Genomic DNA, 19,414 nt, shown 5'->3' on the forward strand with positions numbered 1-19,414 from the left:
GATAAAGGTCCTACATGATCGGATTGATGTCATGCAACTTAAGCTTGATGATATTGAAAATAGATCTCGCAGAAATAACTTTAGGATCAGGGGTCTCCCTGAATCGGTTAAAGATATTACTGAGGCAGTGGGGCGCTTCCTTCATAACCTTCTACCTGACTTGCCAGAGTCGCAACTACTGATTGATAGGGCACATAGAGCTCTAGCGGCCCCCAAACAAGATGGCCCGCCCAGGGATGTAATTGTTAAGCCTCACTACTTTACCACTAAAGAAGCTCTTTTGAAAGTGACCAGGGGCTTGGATTTAATTGAGATGGAGGGCCATCAGATACAGATTTTTTCCGACATAACGCCGTTCACTATTCAACGGAGGAGAGCTCTCAAGCCGCTATTGCAAGTCCTGATTGATCACAAGATTAGATACAGATGGGCCTTCCCCTTGAAATTGATTTTTCAACTGCAGGGGAAAAGTTTTTCCTTTTCATCTTATGAGGAGGGGGAGCAACTCCTCCGTGAGTTGGACTTACTTCGGAGAACAGATGTTCAGCCTACACCAGACAAGGAAGTGTCCACATCTTTGTACCCACTATGGTCCAAAACCAAAGCAACAGGGAAACAGATACAGAAAACACCATGAATATCTGTGTTGGACGCGCTGCTGTTTTAATTATTGACCATATGTCCTAATATATCTGTGAAGTTAATCCTCTCATCCTGATGATGATGAGTTAATCTCTCATTTTATGACGGTTGATGCTTCCCTACGGGGGGGGGGGGGGGGGGGGGGGGGGTTATGGTGATTGGTTAATGATAGGTCATATGGTCATGTTATTACATTTCCTGTTTTAACGCTGCATATGTCTTTCTTGTCCTATTCGGATTTATTGATGTGATCTTATGTTTATTTAGTGGCTGCCGAGCCTACCTCAAGCATATTGTACCCCTGTTTAGCTATGTTTGGTATTTTGAGTAGAGTTGTTGAGGGTATTTTATGTCTCAAAGTTTACTTTGGTGGGGGAGCGGGGATTCGGGGGGTTACACATGCCCTCATACTACGGGGAATCCAGTTCGGGTCGTATTTATTTGATTTGGCCTGGAGGGACTTTCCCTGCCGAGATGGAGTTCTTGGGAGCTCCTACAGGCACAGGGGTTGGGGCAGCTCCTTGGGCCCTGGGACTAGGTTGGTCCCGGGGACCGGGGTGGGGCCTCAACCTTGTTGATGTTTTTTTCATAAATTTCATAAGCTGGTTTTTGTTTTTGAGTCTGTCTTGTCTGTCCTTGGTGCTGTCTTGTTGTCCCCAACTTGTCTTTTTTGTCCCCAGAGGAAGTACTAACTTGATGCTGTGTATGTTATTTCCCTATGCTGACTGATCCTCCAGTGGCCCTGGTAGTCCATGCTAAGCTGACGCTGTTATCACATAATGTCCAGGGTCTTAACTCTCCTGTTAAACGCTCTAAAGCATTTCACTACTATAATTCCTTAAATGTTGATATTTTGGCCTTACAGGAAACACATTTCTCCAACACTTCAGCCCCCAACTATTTACATAAAAATTACCCGCTGTTCTATAATGCCACCTCCGACAGAAAGAAAGGAGGAGTTCTCCTATGTTTTCGGAAAAGTTTGAACTTTTCGCCTCTAGAGATGTTTAGGGATCCAGGAGGCAGGTTTCTAATAGTGGTTGGGTATGTTGGCTTGCAATTAATTACTGTAGTATCGTACTATGCGCCGAACGTGGGACAAGTGGCATTTTTTCATGCTCTTTTGGAGGAGATTTGGCCTAAAGTGAAAGGTTCCTTGATCCTACTAGGTGATTCCAACTTGGCCTTGGATCACATTCTAGATAAATCTAAACTGAGCAGATATAGGGATCCTCCAAAAAAAAGCCACAACCTCTCGCTCTTGCTGAGAAAGTTTGACTTAGTGGATGGCTGGAGGGAGATGAACCCTTCGGTTAGGGATTACACCTTTTACTCAGCAGCCCATGAACAGTACTCCCGCATAGATCATGGCTTCATCCAGTCCCATATGCTACCTAACTTAATTGGGGCTCGAATTTTGTCGACTCCATGGTCGGATCATGACCCCCTGGCCTTATACTTGAAGGGTTTCAGCAGACTGCAACCTGGGTTTAGGTGGAGATTTAATGAAAGTTTTATCTCTGATAACATGGTGAAGAGTGAAATAGAGTCTTTGCTGACCACTTATTTTCAGATTAATTTAGCGAATGATACATCTCCAGCCATAAATTGGGAGGCTCACAAGGCCTATATTAGGGGTGAGTTAATTAAAATAGGAGCAGCGCGCAAACGGGCCAATAATAAACTGATAGATACCTGCCTCCTGGATTATCATAAATTACAAATGCAACATAAAACAGCTCCACATGTAGTTTCGAAAGCCCACTTAGAAGCGAAACGCACGGAACTTAATTTGCTACTAACTACTAGAGCTGAAAAAACATTGCGTTGGTCGGCTCACAAATTTTTTTGTTTGGAGTGACAAGCCGGGAAGTCTTCTGGTCAATAAACTTAACCCCAGACCCAGGACTCATGCTCTCCCTAAAATTAAGATTAAGGGTGGGAGGTTATCGCAAAACCCGGAAAAGATTTTAGCAGCTTTTGAGGATTTTTATAGTCGCTTATATGGATCTGATGACTCAATCAGCATGCAGGGCATAGAAAAGTTTCTTCACAGACTGGACCTACCTAAATTACAGCCAAAACATAAGGTGTTCCTAGACAAGCCTTTCACAGTGGAGGAGTTGCAGGGGGTCATGGGTCTGCTCAGGGTGGGTAGCTCACCTGGTCCGGATGGTTTCTCCAATCTGTACTACAAGACGTTCAGTTCAGTACTGGCCTCGCATATAGTGGCATATTTCAATTACCTACGGGAGGGGAATGCCCTGATGGGCGATGCTAACAGGGCATTTATCAGTGTGATCCCTAAACCGGGGAAGGATGCCTCGGAAGTAGCTAATTATAGACCTATCTCCCTGATTAATTGCGACTTAAAAATTATGACGAAGATCATGTCAACTAGACTGAGCTCCTTTTTTGGGAGCTTATGTACATCCGGACCAGGTGGGCTTTATGCTACATAGGCAGGCTCCAGACCAAACTAGGAGGGCTATTGATCTCATATCAGTAATAAACTCAGGCTGGGATGGGGGCCCCTCACGTCAAGCCATGTTGCTCTCCCTTGACCTTCAGTAGGCATTTGACGGCATATCCTGGAGATATTTGTTTCAGGTGCTTCTTAGAATGGATTTTGGTGCTTATTTTACCAATCTCCTGTTGGCTCTATATGACTCACCTGAAGCCAGGATTTCACTTGGGGGGTTCCTATCTACAGCCGTACCAATTAAGAGGGGAACTAGACAGGGTTGCCCCCTTTCCCCACTTTTGTTTGCCCTAGCAATTGAACCGTTGGCGATAGCCCTACGGGCAGATACTAATATTCAGGGTATTAAGTGTGGCCAAACTGAACATAAATGTGCGCTTTTTGCGGACGATCTCCTAATGTTCATTACTTCTCCAATTACAACCCTGCCTAACTTGATGAGAATTCTAGATGAATTTGCATTAAGTTCTGGCCTGACGGTTAATAAATCCAAATCTCAGGCTCTTAATATAAACCTCCCCACTGAGATGTTGTCGGCGATTCAAGAGAATTTTGATTTTATTTGGCATAAAGAATCCATTCAATACCTAGGTATCCAGTTGACCCCTACATACAATAGTCTCTACAGATGTAATTATGGTCCGCTACTTAAGAAAGTATATGCAGACATCCAGAGGTGGTCTTTGTCCCCCCCGTCGTGGCTGGGACGGATTGCGGCGGTTAAAATAATTTTACTTCCCAGATTGCTCTATTTATTTTGCACGCTTCCGATCCCGGTACCTATGAGAGAGATTGTTCTTCTCCAATCTAGATTATTACAATTTATATGGGCAGGGAAGAAATCCAGGTTTCATAAAGATACACTGCTAGCTCCCAAGCGCATGGGAGGACTGGGAGTCCCACATCTGAAATATTACTATGTAGCAGCGCAAGTAGCACAGTTATCATTAAGCTCCTTGCAGGGTGCGAAGCCCCAATGGGTAGAATTGGAGAACCAAGATAGCTTTTTGGGATCCATAGATTCGCTGATGTGGCGGAAAAAAAATAATACAGGACACGTAAACTGCCCCGCTCTATCTCACTCTATCCGGGTATGGGACAAATTCAGTCCCCACTCAAAGCTTGCCTCTATTCATAAGCCTTTGACTCCCCTATGGAATAACCCGGATTTTCCGCCGGGTCTGAGCCATGCAAACTTTCAGTGGTGGATCTCTAAAGGTTTTAGACGAATTAGAGATTTGATAGATGTTCGAGCAGTATTTACATGGGAACACCTGTCCACTCAATTTGACATCCCTGCCTCAGAATATTTCCACTATCGACAACTGCAGTCCTTTATTAATCAGATAATTAGAGATGCTCCAAGACCCATGCGCTTCTCGCCGTTTGAAAGCACTTGCTCCTCTATAGCTACTACAAAAGGACAAATCTCTGTTATCTACTCGGTCTTAATTAACCAAAGTAAAAAACTGAGATATATGAGGGAATGGGAGAGAATTGTGTATCACTTGGGACTTGGAGGAATGGCAGGATATGACCTATGCTCTCTCCAAAATATCTCTCAACACTGCAGTCTTGGAGGCAAACTACAAAGTGGCCCTTAGGTGGTATCTTACACCAACTAAACTAGCAAAGATGTTTCCTTCAACCTCTCCTTTATGCTTCAGAGGATGTGGGGACAGGGGATCCATGACACATATCTGGTGGACTTGTCCGGTAGCCAGGAAGTTCTGGGAGGATGTATTTAAATTAGTCTCGAGAATAGTAAAGCAGGAGATTAACAGTTCGGTGGAAGCCGCCCTGTTTAACAAATTTGACACCATCCAACCGAAACCCCTCCAGAAATTGATTAGATTGATACTAGTGGCAAGTAATATCGCATTAGCTAAAGCATGGAAATCCCCCACGATTTCCATGGATCCCATAGTATCCAAGTTGAATTGGATCATGGTGAATGATAGACTTACGCACACATTGAAGAATTCTCTTGACAAATTTGAGGATATCTGGGATCCATGGATCTCCTTTAATAACCTATAGCTCTTGTTTTTGGAGAAACTTTCCTGGAACATGGGATTTAAATACCTTGCTCTTGTACTTCCTCTACCCCCCCCCCCTTTCCCCCTTTCCTGATGTGTTTTTCCTGGTTTCCTAGTGTCCCTCCCCTTCTGCCCTTTTGTGTTTTACCCTCTATATGTTAATTGTTTAGAGTTATGGTCCAGATATGGGAAGTAAAGTGGCAATGCTCATTTGTGTACAACCCACGCTTATGACCTTGCTTGGAATGACAAATTCTAATGTTTACGATATAAAATGTTCTGGATATCACTCCAGGTGGGGCTTGATAACAGGTTCTATTTATAGCGAATGTGGCATATATAGCTCTATTTTAGATGAAGTTTTACCTGCTCATACTTTGGACCTATTTAGTTTTTGATTATGTCTTATCCTTGTTATTTTTCTTTTTGTTGTTCTAAAAAATCTTAATAAAAATATTGAAATACGAGAAAGATGACAAAAGACAGAAAGAATGTGTGAATTTGCATTAAAGTGTATTTAAACCCAAGAACAAAATTTATGATACATTTTTATCAATTTTTATTTGTAATATCAGTATAAATGTTTTTAGATCTTGGCATTTTAACAAACCAAAAGGAACCAAACAAAATACGTTTATTATTAGGCTTTAAATACCATTTGGGGCCACCAGATTGTAGCCATCTATTGACACCTCTAAATCCAGTCAGTCATCCCTGGCTAATTGTTCCCCAACCAGAAAGGGATTTGCCTGGCTTTATTAAATTTTGCCACTGTGGTTGTCTACTCATTGCTTTGACATGTAAAGTGATGCTAGAACAGATGGTTAAGAATAATTTGTCATTGGTCCACACATTTATTAATGTATGAACAGAGAAAAATAATTTAAAAGCATCACTTTGGGATTGTCCATTAATGGCCTTTTCATTACCATTTATGAAATATTATGCATTGGTTAGATGGCATGCCCTGTTCTACTACTGCTTTTTTTCTACTAGATGAAAAAAAAAAGAGTGATCTGCAAATCTCAAACCCAAAACCCACATATTGCCCCTTGAACTGAACAATCTGTGAAATGAGCTGGTATGCATTGTGTTTGAAGAAAGTACTAGGTTTGCTCAAGGTGTTCCTTTTGTTTGTGCCAGGATCTTGTGAAGCTTCTGCATCGAGCTCTTGAGTCTGCTCACCAAGAGAAGAGAGCCTGCAATGATTACCTAAACGCAGCAGAGGAAAAAGATCGGCTGGAACTGATACGCCATAAAATTAGGCAAATTGAGGACCTAAAACAACGAGTTGAAGCTCTTGATCAAGAGAAGAAAGGTCTGGAACAGTGTGCTAGCTTCAAGGATTTCCACATCAGCGAACTAAAGGAGCATATTCAATTGTTGATGGAGAAGAATAATGCAAAACAGCAAGTTATCTTAAAGCAGAATGAACAGCTTCTCAGCCAAAATGATGCAGATGACTCAAGCAGCATCCTAAATGATACCCTACAGAAGCACTACCGGAAGATTGAAAACTTAATGGTGAGACAATTTTAAAACACATTTGTAAAAAACTAAGCGACAATAAAACAGCTTAACAGTGTTCAGCTAGTGCTAGTAAATCTGTTACCCTCTATGTAATAATGTAACGTGTTACATGTATGATCTCTTTTATGTGTACTGTGCTTATGACTTTCTACTATCCCAAGCAGGTCTTGACTGCATAAACTGTTGTACAAATTTGTGGATATGCTGTAATGGATCAATATTATGCTTTCTTTCTGAAGGATGACATAAATGCCTACAAAACACAGAACCAGTTTTTAAACTCCGAAATCCATCAAGTAACAGAGCTATGGAGAAATACTGCTGAAAAAGAAACAGCTCTTCTAATGAAGGTAACAGTCTTAGCTTGCAGGGTTCCTTTCAAGGTCAAGTACATGGACAGATTTTCACTTTTCAATTTTCCTATAGGTTAAAATGATGAGATCTGAAGGGAATTTAGCAGCCAAATCACCATAGGAGACTTATGTTTAGAATCTGATTGATTGTGAATAGATTGGATATGTTTGTAAATATCAATTGGAAAGTACACAGATGGAATACTGATCTCCATTTCATACACTTGTGTGTAGTATTTTGAAACTTGCCTGATCGATTACCAAACAGAATAGAATATTGGTCAGATCAGATGGCTACGTGCAAATTGGGTGATCTGCTTGTGTACATTGGTCTTTATGGTTAGCTCTGATCTTTACATGTTTACAATAGTGTGCACAGGTTCGATCATATGATTGTTTTTGTGTCCTGGCACCAGTACTGGGATCACAATTCAATATCTCACAGATAGCTGTTTCAGGACATTGAGAAAAAAAAGATCATCAATCTGCCTATTTCTATTGCCACACATACATCCTGTTCCTGCATGCAGCTCATATTATTTAGGCATGCTGTACTATGTGAAGGCAACCCTTTATAATTTTCAATGTGAAATTAGAACAATTCTTCCTCCTTTGTTAACACGGAACTCTGGGGGAAAACTCTCCCCCTATGCTGAGCCCATCTCTTAATTTTTTTCTAACCTTTGACATTAGATTTCCTCTGCCAATGCTGACAGCACAATAAATCCTAAGCCTCAGATCCTTTGCATTATGTCTGCATAGGTACATCATTAGCACAGGAGGCACAACATTGACATTGAAGAAATCCATTCCAGGTTTGCTTGATCACCTAGTTCCACTGGTGAAAGTGTATTCTCTCCAGCCTTGGAGAGCTTTAGTAAATCAGGCCCTAAATGTCTGGCAGGGCAAAAAGCTTTAGGAATATGAAACATATGTTTAGGAGTAATATGGAAAGGTATTTTTGGATTCTTTATTTTTACAAATTTCAGGAAAAGACTTTTTTCTATTAACTTTGCATTAAATGTTTTTTGTTTATCCTTTAAGTTGACTTACCTAGAAATTATTTTTAAGGTTCAAGAAAGAAGGCAGCATTTTTCCTGCAATACTGTTAATTAGGTATCAGGGTATCACTTTAATCAAGTGTGACCATATACATATTTATATGGTCCTCTAACCTGTAAATTAATGCTAATCTGAAAAAGTAAATCAGAATTCTTTGCTACTAAGTACATGGCTTTCTTAACAAACAGAAGCTTCACTATGGTGCAAGGTACAGTTAGGAACAACCAAATGTAAACTAAATTTATATAGAAAAATATCTTTTTATTCCACTAACATACTTTGGCAATACAGAAATGCAACATCGTTGTTGTGCACTGTTCTACTCTCCCCCACTCCTGATGTCTAGTTACCGCCATTCAATGTTCATGGTCCACCCATTTTTACACCCTTCAGAAACATTTTCCCTACACTAGACTGCTGTGAGATCATCTCCTGAGCATATTCTATGTAAAAATTGCACAGGGATCATGGCTGCAAAGTGGCAAGAAGTATGCATTCAGGGTTGAAGTTAAGGGCGGGAATAGGAAGGTACAAAGTGTGCCAATGCTTTAGGGCCCTGGAGCTTCCTCAGTAAACAGGGGCACTCGTTGGGGAACCAGGTCAGCTCAGCAGGGGCCCCCCAAGTCATTTCTGCACAAGGACCCACTGTTGACCAAGGGCAGGGAAGAGGGTTAGGTTAGTCTAGTCTGGATTAGTATTCAGAGTGTATACTGTTTCAATCCAATTTCCAATTTTATATTTTTTTGCAGTGCTCATATTTGGAAGCTAGGAATTGCCAAATAGAAAGCAAATATTTAATTGTGTTGAGAAAGCTCCAAGAAGCTCTGCCATATCTTGATGCTGAGTACTGTGAAGTCATAAAAAACCTGATAGAAGATGCCTTGCAATCTGACATGAAAAAGGTTCATAACCAAATGGATGTGCAATTTAGTCCTCTCAGGTAGGTGGCAGTTTAGGACATGACATTTCTCTATTGCCTAATCCTACCCAACACAATCACAATTCATTTACTAAAGCTACGTACACATGTCCAACAGTTCTCGCACAATAATCGGCTCAGGGCCGTGTGTACAGTGCCAGTCAACCAGCATCCGAACGACCATCTTGGCGGATCCACGGACAATGGACGACTAACGATCCTAATGCAAGGGAAGGGGGAGAGCGCGCAGCAGGGTGTCGTTCTGTCGTTCTCCCCCTCCCCTCTCGATAGAGCAGAACGGTGCTGTATGTACAGCACTCGTTCATGCATCGTGCAGTGCTAGTCGTTGGAAAGGATCCTGAAAGATCCTTTCCAACGACTATTATTGCATGTGTGTATGCAGCTTAAGTTATTTATTTTTGCTATGTGACTCAAACTATACAGTAAGAAAATTTAAAGTTCACAACAATTGGTATTGTTTGTGGGTTAGTAAAAAATAAAAATGAAATAAAAATATTATACTAATTCACCAAAATAATGTGTCTGCCCATGTAGTCCTTATTTTCAAATATTTGATAAGTATTGTAGCTTCCATTGCTAAAAATGGTTGTTGTGAAAAAAAAAATCTTTTTAGCAAATTGAAATGACTGCTGTATATTGTTTACTTTTGTAATACAGTGGAGAAGTACTTTTAAAACACAAATATTATTTTTTTAAACAGGAAAATGTTTTATGTAGGTTTCAAGATGCATAAGTAAAAGACTTGAAAAGACACCCTATTCAAATTATTAGCATTTACAGTTTTGTAATAGAAAAACATTTGCTTGCCAAGTCACTTTTACCTTAAAGTGATCCTGTCTCCATGGTTTGTTTTACCCAATAGTCCTTTGTAAAAGAAGAATGAATATAGTTACCATTCCTTGAAAGAAATGTATTGAAAAGCTGCCGTATATCTGCTCCTCAGTGGCTGATAGTATGCAATCACAGGATGAATTGGATGCCTACTCTTCTCTTCCCACCAGATCTTACATCCTGTAGTGACATACAAGACAATGGGGTAACCACATTTGCCAACAAGGAGCAAGTAATGTACACATATTAAAGTGTAAAATACTTGCATGGGCTTTGGCAGCAGTGGTTTTTCCAGACATGGGCATCCAGAAATGTAAGTATATTCACACTTGTTTTACAGATGGCCTGTTAGGTAAATGGTATGATGTAGTGAAAGTCACCTCATTTTCTGGACACGGTATTTGTTTTTACATAGGTTAATACGTTTCTCAAACTTCTTTGTTTTCATTTTCCAGCAGTTGCATTGTATATGAATATAATTTTCTGCCTTTAATTTTTATATTTAATATTGTTTGTCTATGTACCTTTTTTTAGTGAATATGATGACTATGGCTTCGTTATAATACCAGAATATGAGGTTGAACACTTGAAGCTTTTAGCTAAAATTCAAGCATTAGAAATTCGATCCAACAAGCTCCTCACGCATGAGGTTGTAGACAAACCGTTAAGAATGAAATGGAATAGTATTGAGGAACTAAACCACTCTGTGGAGCTGAAGAACCTGGTGAGGTGTGGAATCCCCCCAGAACACCGTAAACGCGTATGGAGATGGTTGATTGGCAAACGGATTCGCATCAGAGCAAACCATTACACAGATCTTCTGAGAAAGTGTGAAAGTTCTCAGCATCCAGCATCTCAGCAGATTGAACTTGATATACATCGAACATTGACCAATAACAAGCACTTCAGTTGCCCTACATCAGAATTTATTCAGAAGCTGAGGAGGGTCCTTCTTGCATACTCTTGGCAAAACCCAACTATTGGGTACTGTCAGGGACTAAACAGGTAAAAAATGCAACAACTGTTTGTATTGTAATTGAATATTTGCTTTATATGGAAGCAATGAGCAAAAGCAAATACTTTTCAGTATGCTAAATCGTGATTTTTTTCTCAGATGCACCTATAAGGTAAGTAAAGTATAAATATGACAAGACTTTATTTTTTAGCCTTACTTTACTTACTCTTCTATATTATGTAACTAAACTTCATTTATACTGGGGTTTTAGGGCTAGGTAATGAAAAAGCAGATCCTTATAGGAAACACATAGAAAATTAAGTTGAGGATAGTCTGCTGCTAAGTTGCTCCTACCAGTTCTCTCTTATTTCAATATATTTCTTGATCATTCATCTGTAAGAAGCATGGAGATTGCAAAGTCGGGGTCAGTATACTCAGCAAGTTTTTCAATTTCAATGTTTTGGAATGCACTGCAGTTGTTGGATTAGTGTGACAGCCAAGAAACAAACATTTTTAAATAGAATTGTCATAAATATTGTTACAAGTTATCTTTAAAAGCAAAGATGTGCTTAAAGTTTACATATTCTTTCCATTTAGACAGTAGCCATGCCAACAGGAGGTGCAAATGTATAATCCTGTAATTATAGGTGAACAGATTCTGAACCTTGCTTGTCATGTCTGTTCTGTCTTTTGTCCTGGGATAACCAAGCCTTATTCTAAAATTATATCTGTCCATTATGTTTCTTACATCCAAGAAACTGCAAAAGCTTTGGCTATATGTGCATCTCCTATGCTCCCACAGGTGTGAGTTGATCCACGACTGTATGCAATTGTGGGCCCCAGAGTGGCCTTTCCTTATGCCCAACCCCTTTGTCACACCCTTTAGTCATGATCCATTTCATATTGGCTAAGTCTCATTTTTATCTAAGAAAGGGAAATCCAAGGAGTCATCTGTTTTTATTCCGGTGGCTTCAATTCCTGCTACAGTGTGCTGAAAAATCCTTCTTCCCTTTATGTTGTTGGGAAATTGGTGTGATGCTTTTCAGTCTGTCTGACTGGGGAGTGTTATATCTCAGATAAGGGTACTTGGATCTGGAAGTATAAGGTCTTTTTTCATTCTAGCACTTTTTATTGTTAAAGTTAGTGTCTTCATTTCCTATAAATGTTTTTTTTTCTTTTTTTTTTTTTTAACAATCTACGGTCACTTTGCCCCTAGGTGATTTATCTGAGGTATATTGCTTATACTACTTGAGGTTCAGGCTGTTTGTCAGAAAATAGTTAAGGCCTATTAATTCTGGTTCCAACTCATTATTACACAGCTAAAGGGCGCTGAGTTTCTCTTGGGCTTTTTCTAATCAGGAAAATGTTACATTTAAGATAGATGTTTCATTTAAATAGCTTTGGAGTAATCACATTTTTTGCTTACTTTTTGAACAGTTTGATGGACACAACATCAACTTAATATGGGTTGGCTGTTGACATATTTTAGAGTGTTTTTTCTTGTCTTTTTGCTTCTTAACTAACTACACTCTTCTAGAAATTAAGGGGATTGGCCACCATTAATCATCGAATATTATATGTGAACAGAGACACTATAGCACTATTGCATTTACTCAAGGAATAATGGTTAAGTCCTCCCTTCATTGCCAAGGGTTTGGGAGCACTTATCCCTGCCAATAGCTTCTCATACCCCATAGCAGCGAAAAGGTTTGTCTGTGTTAACGCTTACATTTTTAAAACACAGACGAGAGTGTCCTATACTTTCTTGTACATTCCCTGTATTACAAACTGCATGTGAATAATCTTGCAGAAGCAGTAATAATTTATTAAAACATGTAAACGTTGAGTAGAGCATGAAAATTACAGATCATAGAGTCTCAAAATCGCATGTGAATAGTTTTGCAGAAGCAGTAATAATTTATTAAAACATGTAACATTTGAGTAGAGCTTGGAAATCACAGATCATATAGTCTCAAAATCTCTAGGCTCAAAATTTCAAGCTTGATTACTATTTGCCTCTACTTCAATACCTTTGGATAAATGTCAACAAAACAGTTTTTTTTATATAAACTGTTGAAGTGTAGAGGTCATTGTCTGTACTGTATTAACATACTTATCGCAGCAAGCAAATAAAATCTTCCCATTGAAGACAAGGCAGACATTTTAGTTACAACCTGTGCAGGTGATTACATGGGGGGATCAGGAAATGGAGTGTCTTACTATTTCCACTGTCCACTGTAAAAAAACAAAAAAACAAAAAAAAATATTACTAGATTTGTCTGAAAAGGCCAACAATGATTTATCTGTGACTTTAATTTTGTTGTAGGCTAGCTGCCATAGCGCTATTGGTTTTGGAAGATGAAGAAAGTGCGTTTTATTGTTTAGCCGATATTGTTGAGAACATAATGCCACCAGGATACTATAGCAATAACCTAACAGGATCACAGGTAAGATTATTAGAAAAAAATATATTAAAAAGATCTTTTAAAAAGTTTCTAAAGCTGCATACACACTTGCAATTTTTGTCGTTGGAAAGGATCTTTCACAATCCTTTCCAACGACAAGGGAGTGCACGATGCATGAACGGTGCTGTACATACAGCACCGTTCATGCTCTATGGAGAGGGGAGGGGGGAGAGCGACGGAGCGGCACCCTGCTGCGCGCTCTCCCCTTCCCTTTCATTACGATCGGCTGTCGTCCATCATCCGTGGATCCGGCAGGTCGGTCGTCCGGACGATGGACGACACCGACTGTACACACGGAAGATTTTCGCCCGATAATTGGCCGATGCCGATTATCGGGCGATAAAAATCTGCCGTGTGTACGTAGCTTTAGAGTCTGTCTGTCTTGATAAGCCCAACCTTCAAACTTTTACTGTGCAGGCATTTATATTCATTCATCACAAAAAAAATATTTTGAAACTGAATGAATAAAGCCTATTTAACTAACAACACACACAACAATGCCCACGGCCAATAGGTACAAATAATTGGAGAGCTTAGATGTTTTTGTTCCCCAGGAAGAAGTAAAGAGATCTATATTATATTTAAATGTGTTAAACCAGTATGCAGGGAGGTCATATGACAGCCTTTTTTAAGATGTTTTAATATAGCAATGTAAAATTTCTGTTTGTTACACAACTACACAATTTTTCTTATTAATTATGCCTTACATATAGATGCAATTTATGCAAAAAATCTGAAAAATGTTTAGGCTTTCACAAACATTTTCTTGCAGCTACAATTTCTCATCTCTATAACATTAGTCCTAGGTCATAAAAAAATAATAATTGAAATATGGAAGTGCATGAATACTTGAAGAGAACAGTAAAGATCCACGGATCCCTTCCACTTGCTGTTATTTCATTCGTAGGGCTATGTTCTATTGTATACTAAAGCTATTTGTAAAGTAAACTAAGGCAAACACCAGGTAAATTTGCATTATAGGAAATATCCTTCATATTATGTTATTGGCAGATGTATTATTAAAAGTGAGCCATGAGGCTAAATGAGGACGTTTGCAACACTAGTATTGCAAAACATGGTATTACAACATCAACGCCAGTAAGTTAAAGGCTAATATTATATTATGTAACAGTGACTACAACATCAACATGTATCATCACTAACTTATCTAATAATATCCCAAAATATAATTAGGATCTAACTATCAGTGACTACAGTATTATTCTCATTCAAATATTACAATCCCAAAATAAAAATAAGCTAAAACTAGGGTTTTTCAAGCATTAATATTTCAGTAAGGGTTTAAATGAAAAGATTAAAGCGCCTTTCATTCTTTTTTAAAAATGAATTAACACTTAGCAATATATAATTCACTTAGTTCAGTAAATGTTCTGAAAAAAAGAACTGATTAAATGTAAGAAAATGTAAAAAAAAACGATTTTGTCTTGCAATTTGATTAGATTGCTGAACGTTAGCACCTTATTCTCTAGTGAATTATCCTTTGCAGTGATAATTCACTTTGCTATGTGAACAATCTAAACTTTAAGTAAATCACCCCGAATGGGATTCGTGTTAATGTTAGTAAGTGGTACTGGAACTGCATAAAGAAAATGTGATTTAAACAGTTGATAATGCCCAGGAGCTCGCCCAGCATTATGCCCTATAGTTTCCCTTTCATGTCACCGTGCCAAAAAGTTAGTTGCTAATTCCGAGCCAACATTAGCATTCTTATAAACTTCTGTGGCGCTGTGTTTCAAGGCCAGAGACATTCAGAAGTGACCTCAATAAAACCAATGGGGCACCACTGAAAAGGCATGGCCAGAATAGTAAAGACTTGTGTGAGGTGGATGTAATCAAGGTAAGTCTTGGCAGTCAGGATGGGTATGGTAAGGGGACAAAAAGATGAATGCATTTGTTTTAGAATGTTCTTCTTTAACAGCAATTTGAAGCACAGCTTTAACAAATATGCCACATCACAACCGATATTACAGACTCTGAGGGACCAGTCTGTAGAAAATAATAGCTTTTGGCCAGCTTGGATTTTAATTCACGGACAATTTGTTATTCACAAAATTTAATGCTGTTGCTAGTGTCTTCAATGAATATGCCAGACTATGTGAGATTATCATCAGTCAGATCATTTACCTATGATCTATCACTGTGTATGGTTACAAAGACACAGTGAATAAAAGGGCTTGTTTAGTGCAACGTCAAGCCAAAATTTTGGAATTGGTATATCGTTCACATGAATAATGATATGAATCTTTGATATGTTCTCAGGTTGATCAAAGAGTATTCAAGGATTTCTTTTCTGAAAAACTGCCTCGTTTGGCTGCACATTTTAATCAATACAAGATTGACCTGTCCCTCATCACTTACAACTGGTTTCTGGTGGTGTTTGTTGACAGCCTGGTTAGTGATATTCTTCTACGAGTCTGGGATGCCTTCCTATATGAAGGAACAAAGGTAGGAATTCTTCAGAGCTAATGAGAAAATAATAAAGTAGAAAATAATTATTTGCCTAATATGTAAAGTATTAGTTTTCCTGGGCAACATTAGAAGATGTATTGACATGTGATTTTGGGATAATTGGTAGCATTCATAAAATGCTTACAAAAGAAAATTCAATTGAATATTTCAACTCAAAATTTTTGGTTATGTGTGATTAAACACTTACAACATTATAAATTGTTGTATTAAAATGTTAAATCTGAACTCCAGCCTTACCTTAAGTCTTGCAGGCTTCAAAATTGTAATGGTATTGCTTACTCTGATTTCATAGCACACAGTTCCCACCAACCATGATCTGTCTGCATTAATAGAAAAACTCAAAGACCTAGTAATGGTGTTACGGGGAATAAAAAAAATATAAAGAAAATAAATTAATATATTTTAATTGTCATGTTCCGAAGGTGGGAAGGAGGAGCCAGGGATTGCAAATATAGGCAGAATAAACTTTAAGCATTGTATGTGTTGCATCTTATGCTTTGACAGTTACTAGTTGTTATTTTCCTTTACACTTTGACAGGTTATCTTCCGTTACGCACTTGCAATATTTAAATATAATGAAGAAGAGATCCTAAAGCTGAATGATGAGACAGAAATATACCAGTATCTTTCATTTTTCACCAAGACTATCTGTGATGGCAGGTAAGTCACTATCCTTATCAGACAATATGTTGTTTGACATAGCAATCATGTATAGTACAGGATTTACAATGTATGTAGGGTGTGAACAATATTTTCAATTAGACTTGTCAGATGAGTCATAGACACACAGTAGTGCAACACTTAGTAATAAATTAATTCTTAAAGACAAATGCCGAGACAAAAGATTTAATGGCATTATATAAAGACAAAATATTTATTTTAATAAGTCAAACAAAAATGTTTTATTTTTCTAAAAGTAGATAAAAGTTATAACCACTACCAGGTTTTTATTTTTGTCTCTGTCACCTTTTGGCAAGATTTTTACCTAATTCCTGTTCCCAGTTGCACCTGTAACTGGGCAAGTGAGGGGGCAATGTTGCCAACGAAGAAACAGATCAGAACATATGTTAACTTTGTACTGTTTGCTGGGCGATCTAAGGTTTAATTGAAGAAAGGAAAAGCTACTTACCCACCATCGTAAATACAGGCTGGCCACTTTTTCCTTTTTTACCTTTTTTATTTGTTAATCTAGGTTCAGGATTATTTTTGTCAGTGTTATGTTTTGCATAATTCTTCTATGACAATCCCCTTTATTGTGCCCTGCAGAAATTATAGGGTGAGTTACTACCTCAGTTCAGTAAATTCGTTTGTAATTTAGAGAACAGTTTGAGGGGTTCAGGTAACAATTTTGCTACTATTGTTTTTTTTCTGTTTCTACTATTGATAATCACTCCCATACCAAACTTTAGGAATAGACCTATACAATTAGCAGATTGTACATGCCATATTGTTTTAACACATGATTTACAAGAATATATTTTACAAACAATGCTCAAAACTAATGAATAATGCACACAACATAAAAGCAACAACAATTTAAAATATTTCTTTTGGAACTTAGTGGTTAGTGGGTGGAATCACAGAGTGGTGGGGGGTACAACACTTAATACAACCAGAAATATTGTGTAACAGCAACATCTGTAGCTCTGCAAGTGAGGGAAGTATAGAGTTGCCTCCTGTCAGACTTGTAATTATTAGTAATCGTCTTTTATAATTTTGTTTCGAGCAACAAGGTCTAATAAACCCTTTTGCTGCCAATGCCCTAGATGGCATGGTTTTGCAAAGGGTAAAACCAGCACTTGGCTCCAAGAGCTGTGGTAAAGCTGCCTGATGACCTTTACATAATTACCACCAGCAACCCCCCTCTGGCATCTTCAATGACAAGGTCTCTGTTACTCTCTCTTTTTCTGAGAGACTAGGACGAAGAAAACTCAAGTCAGGGAGGTTTTATGAAAAGAAACAAACTTTTTTTTATTGTTTTACCTCATTTAAACATAAACCCAAAAGCATTTTTTAAGTATCCCCCATTTTAGAGCTTGTCAAAACTGGGTAAACAATTCATCAAGCACAGTCCAGGTTGCTGGAGCAGAGGGGAGAGGAGATATTAGGGGGTCCAATAAACCCCTGATGTCTCCTAAAGGAGACAATGATATCACATATTAGCACAATGCCATCACAAAGAGGGATTGTTAGCCCTTTGTTATAGCAATAAAGCAAGATACAAAAATGTGGAAGGGTTGCCTTTATTTGTTCATCATATCCCTATGCTGGAAGAGCAGTTTACCAGTCAGAATCAGTAAAGTCGTATCAAGGGTAGGAGTATTTATTTACTTTAGTGAACCACCAATGTAATCAGCTGGATGTCTGTATGTTCATAACCAAAAATGTAGGTAGAATAATCTCCTCATGTGAGAACCTGATCCAGAAAACCTGGAATGAATCTGCTCCAGGAATAAAAACATTTGCCAAATAATAGCTAATGATTTTAAGAAAATCTTTCTAGGTTTGATGGATCACCCAGGTTCTCCCGTGAGTCTTGTCTTCTCTATCTTGGAAAGCTTTAATGAATCAGGCCCAGTATGTTAACTGTAAACTGAGGAGGGAGAGATGCATATCTTTATTCTATATAGACTAGAACAAATATGATTTGTTCAAACATATCCCATTATATCCATATGTATTGCATTACTTAGCATTTATTTTCTTTCCAGAAAACTAATGAACATTGCCTTTAATGAGATGAACCCTTTTCCAATGAAGCATTTAAAAAATCGCCGAGCTGTGCATATGGAAAAATGTAAGGCAGACATGGCTGAACTTGAAAAGATAAAACAAGAATATTTTAGGCAAAAGGAAGAGCTTGGAAGTGCTGATATGGACTTGGGAGTTAGCGAGGATGAAGATGATACCTAAAAATTACAATCATTTTTAGTTGCAACCTAAAACACAATAAAGCATGAAAACATATGCCTGTAAATGTTCAAAAGAGTGCAAGCTAAACTAGAAATGTTTTGTTTGATTTGTTTCCGTTTTCTATCTGCAAATATATTTTATTATTGATCTGTAATTACTGTATATACATTTTAAACTCGATTGTATGTTCCATTGTAAACTCTGCTGTCTTCTTCCTTACATTACATTTGAAATACTGTTTTATGTTTTTCACAAGGTAGAGTAACCAAATAGACTACTTTGTATTCTAGGTCATCATTCAGTAAACATTTACTTGTGGCATTGCAGTCCAACACAAATTTAAAGCCCTGTATTAGAGCTATTTTTTAGCATTAATTTATTTGAATTTTAATTTATTGAGTTTTGGCACACATTTAGAACTGGATTTACAACCATAAAGATCATATTTAAATTACTGTCATATTCAAGTGCCTTTTCACTTAAAATATTATTAAAAATATGAACAAAAGACATGTTTTCATTTTTTTAAGTATGACAAATTAATAAATATAATTGGAAGAAGATAACAAGCAATGTATAATACTCAAAAGATATAAAAATACATTAAAAGTTGTAACAGACAAAGAAAAACAAAGAGAAAAACAACATGCCATGATATCATACTTCAGGATTGTTCCTAGAATCAGGATTAACTTGGAGATCTTTAGAAAGC

The 19,414-nt window shown here is 38.0% G+C and overlaps 1 protein-coding gene across 3 annotated transcripts in view; it reads left to right on the forward strand.

The window, feature by feature from the left end:
• Positions 1-19,210, forward strand: part of TBC1D2 (TBC1 domain family member 2) — a 36,850-nt gene extending 17,640 nt beyond the window's left edge. For all 3 annotated transcript variants that reach the window (XM_072405234.1, XM_072405233.1, XM_072405231.1), the window contains exons 7-14: positions 6,307-6,687; positions 6,933-7,043; positions 8,858-9,048; positions 10,414-10,884; positions 13,161-13,281; positions 15,580-15,765; positions 16,328-16,449; positions 18,501-19,210. In XM_072405234.1, coding sequence (XP_072261335.1) covers positions 6,307-6,687; positions 6,933-7,043; positions 8,858-9,048; positions 10,414-10,884; positions 13,161-13,281; positions 15,580-15,765; positions 16,328-16,449; positions 18,501-18,702 — 1,785 coding nt within the window. In that variant the 3' untranslated portion in view covers positions 18,703-19,210. The remainder of the gene's footprint in view (positions 1-6,306; positions 6,688-6,932; positions 7,044-8,857; positions 9,049-10,413; positions 10,885-13,160; positions 13,282-15,579; positions 15,766-16,327; positions 16,450-18,500) is intronic.
• The last annotated feature ends 204 nt before the right edge of the window (positions 19,211-19,414 follow it).

Source organism: Pyxicephalus adspersus, chromosome 3 (genome assembly GCF_032062135.1).
Source record: "Pyxicephalus adspersus chromosome 3, UCB_Pads_2.0, whole genome shotgun sequence".
In the NCBI taxonomy this organism is placed as follows: Eukaryota; Metazoa; Chordata; class Amphibia; order Anura; family Pyxicephalidae; genus Pyxicephalus; species Pyxicephalus adspersus.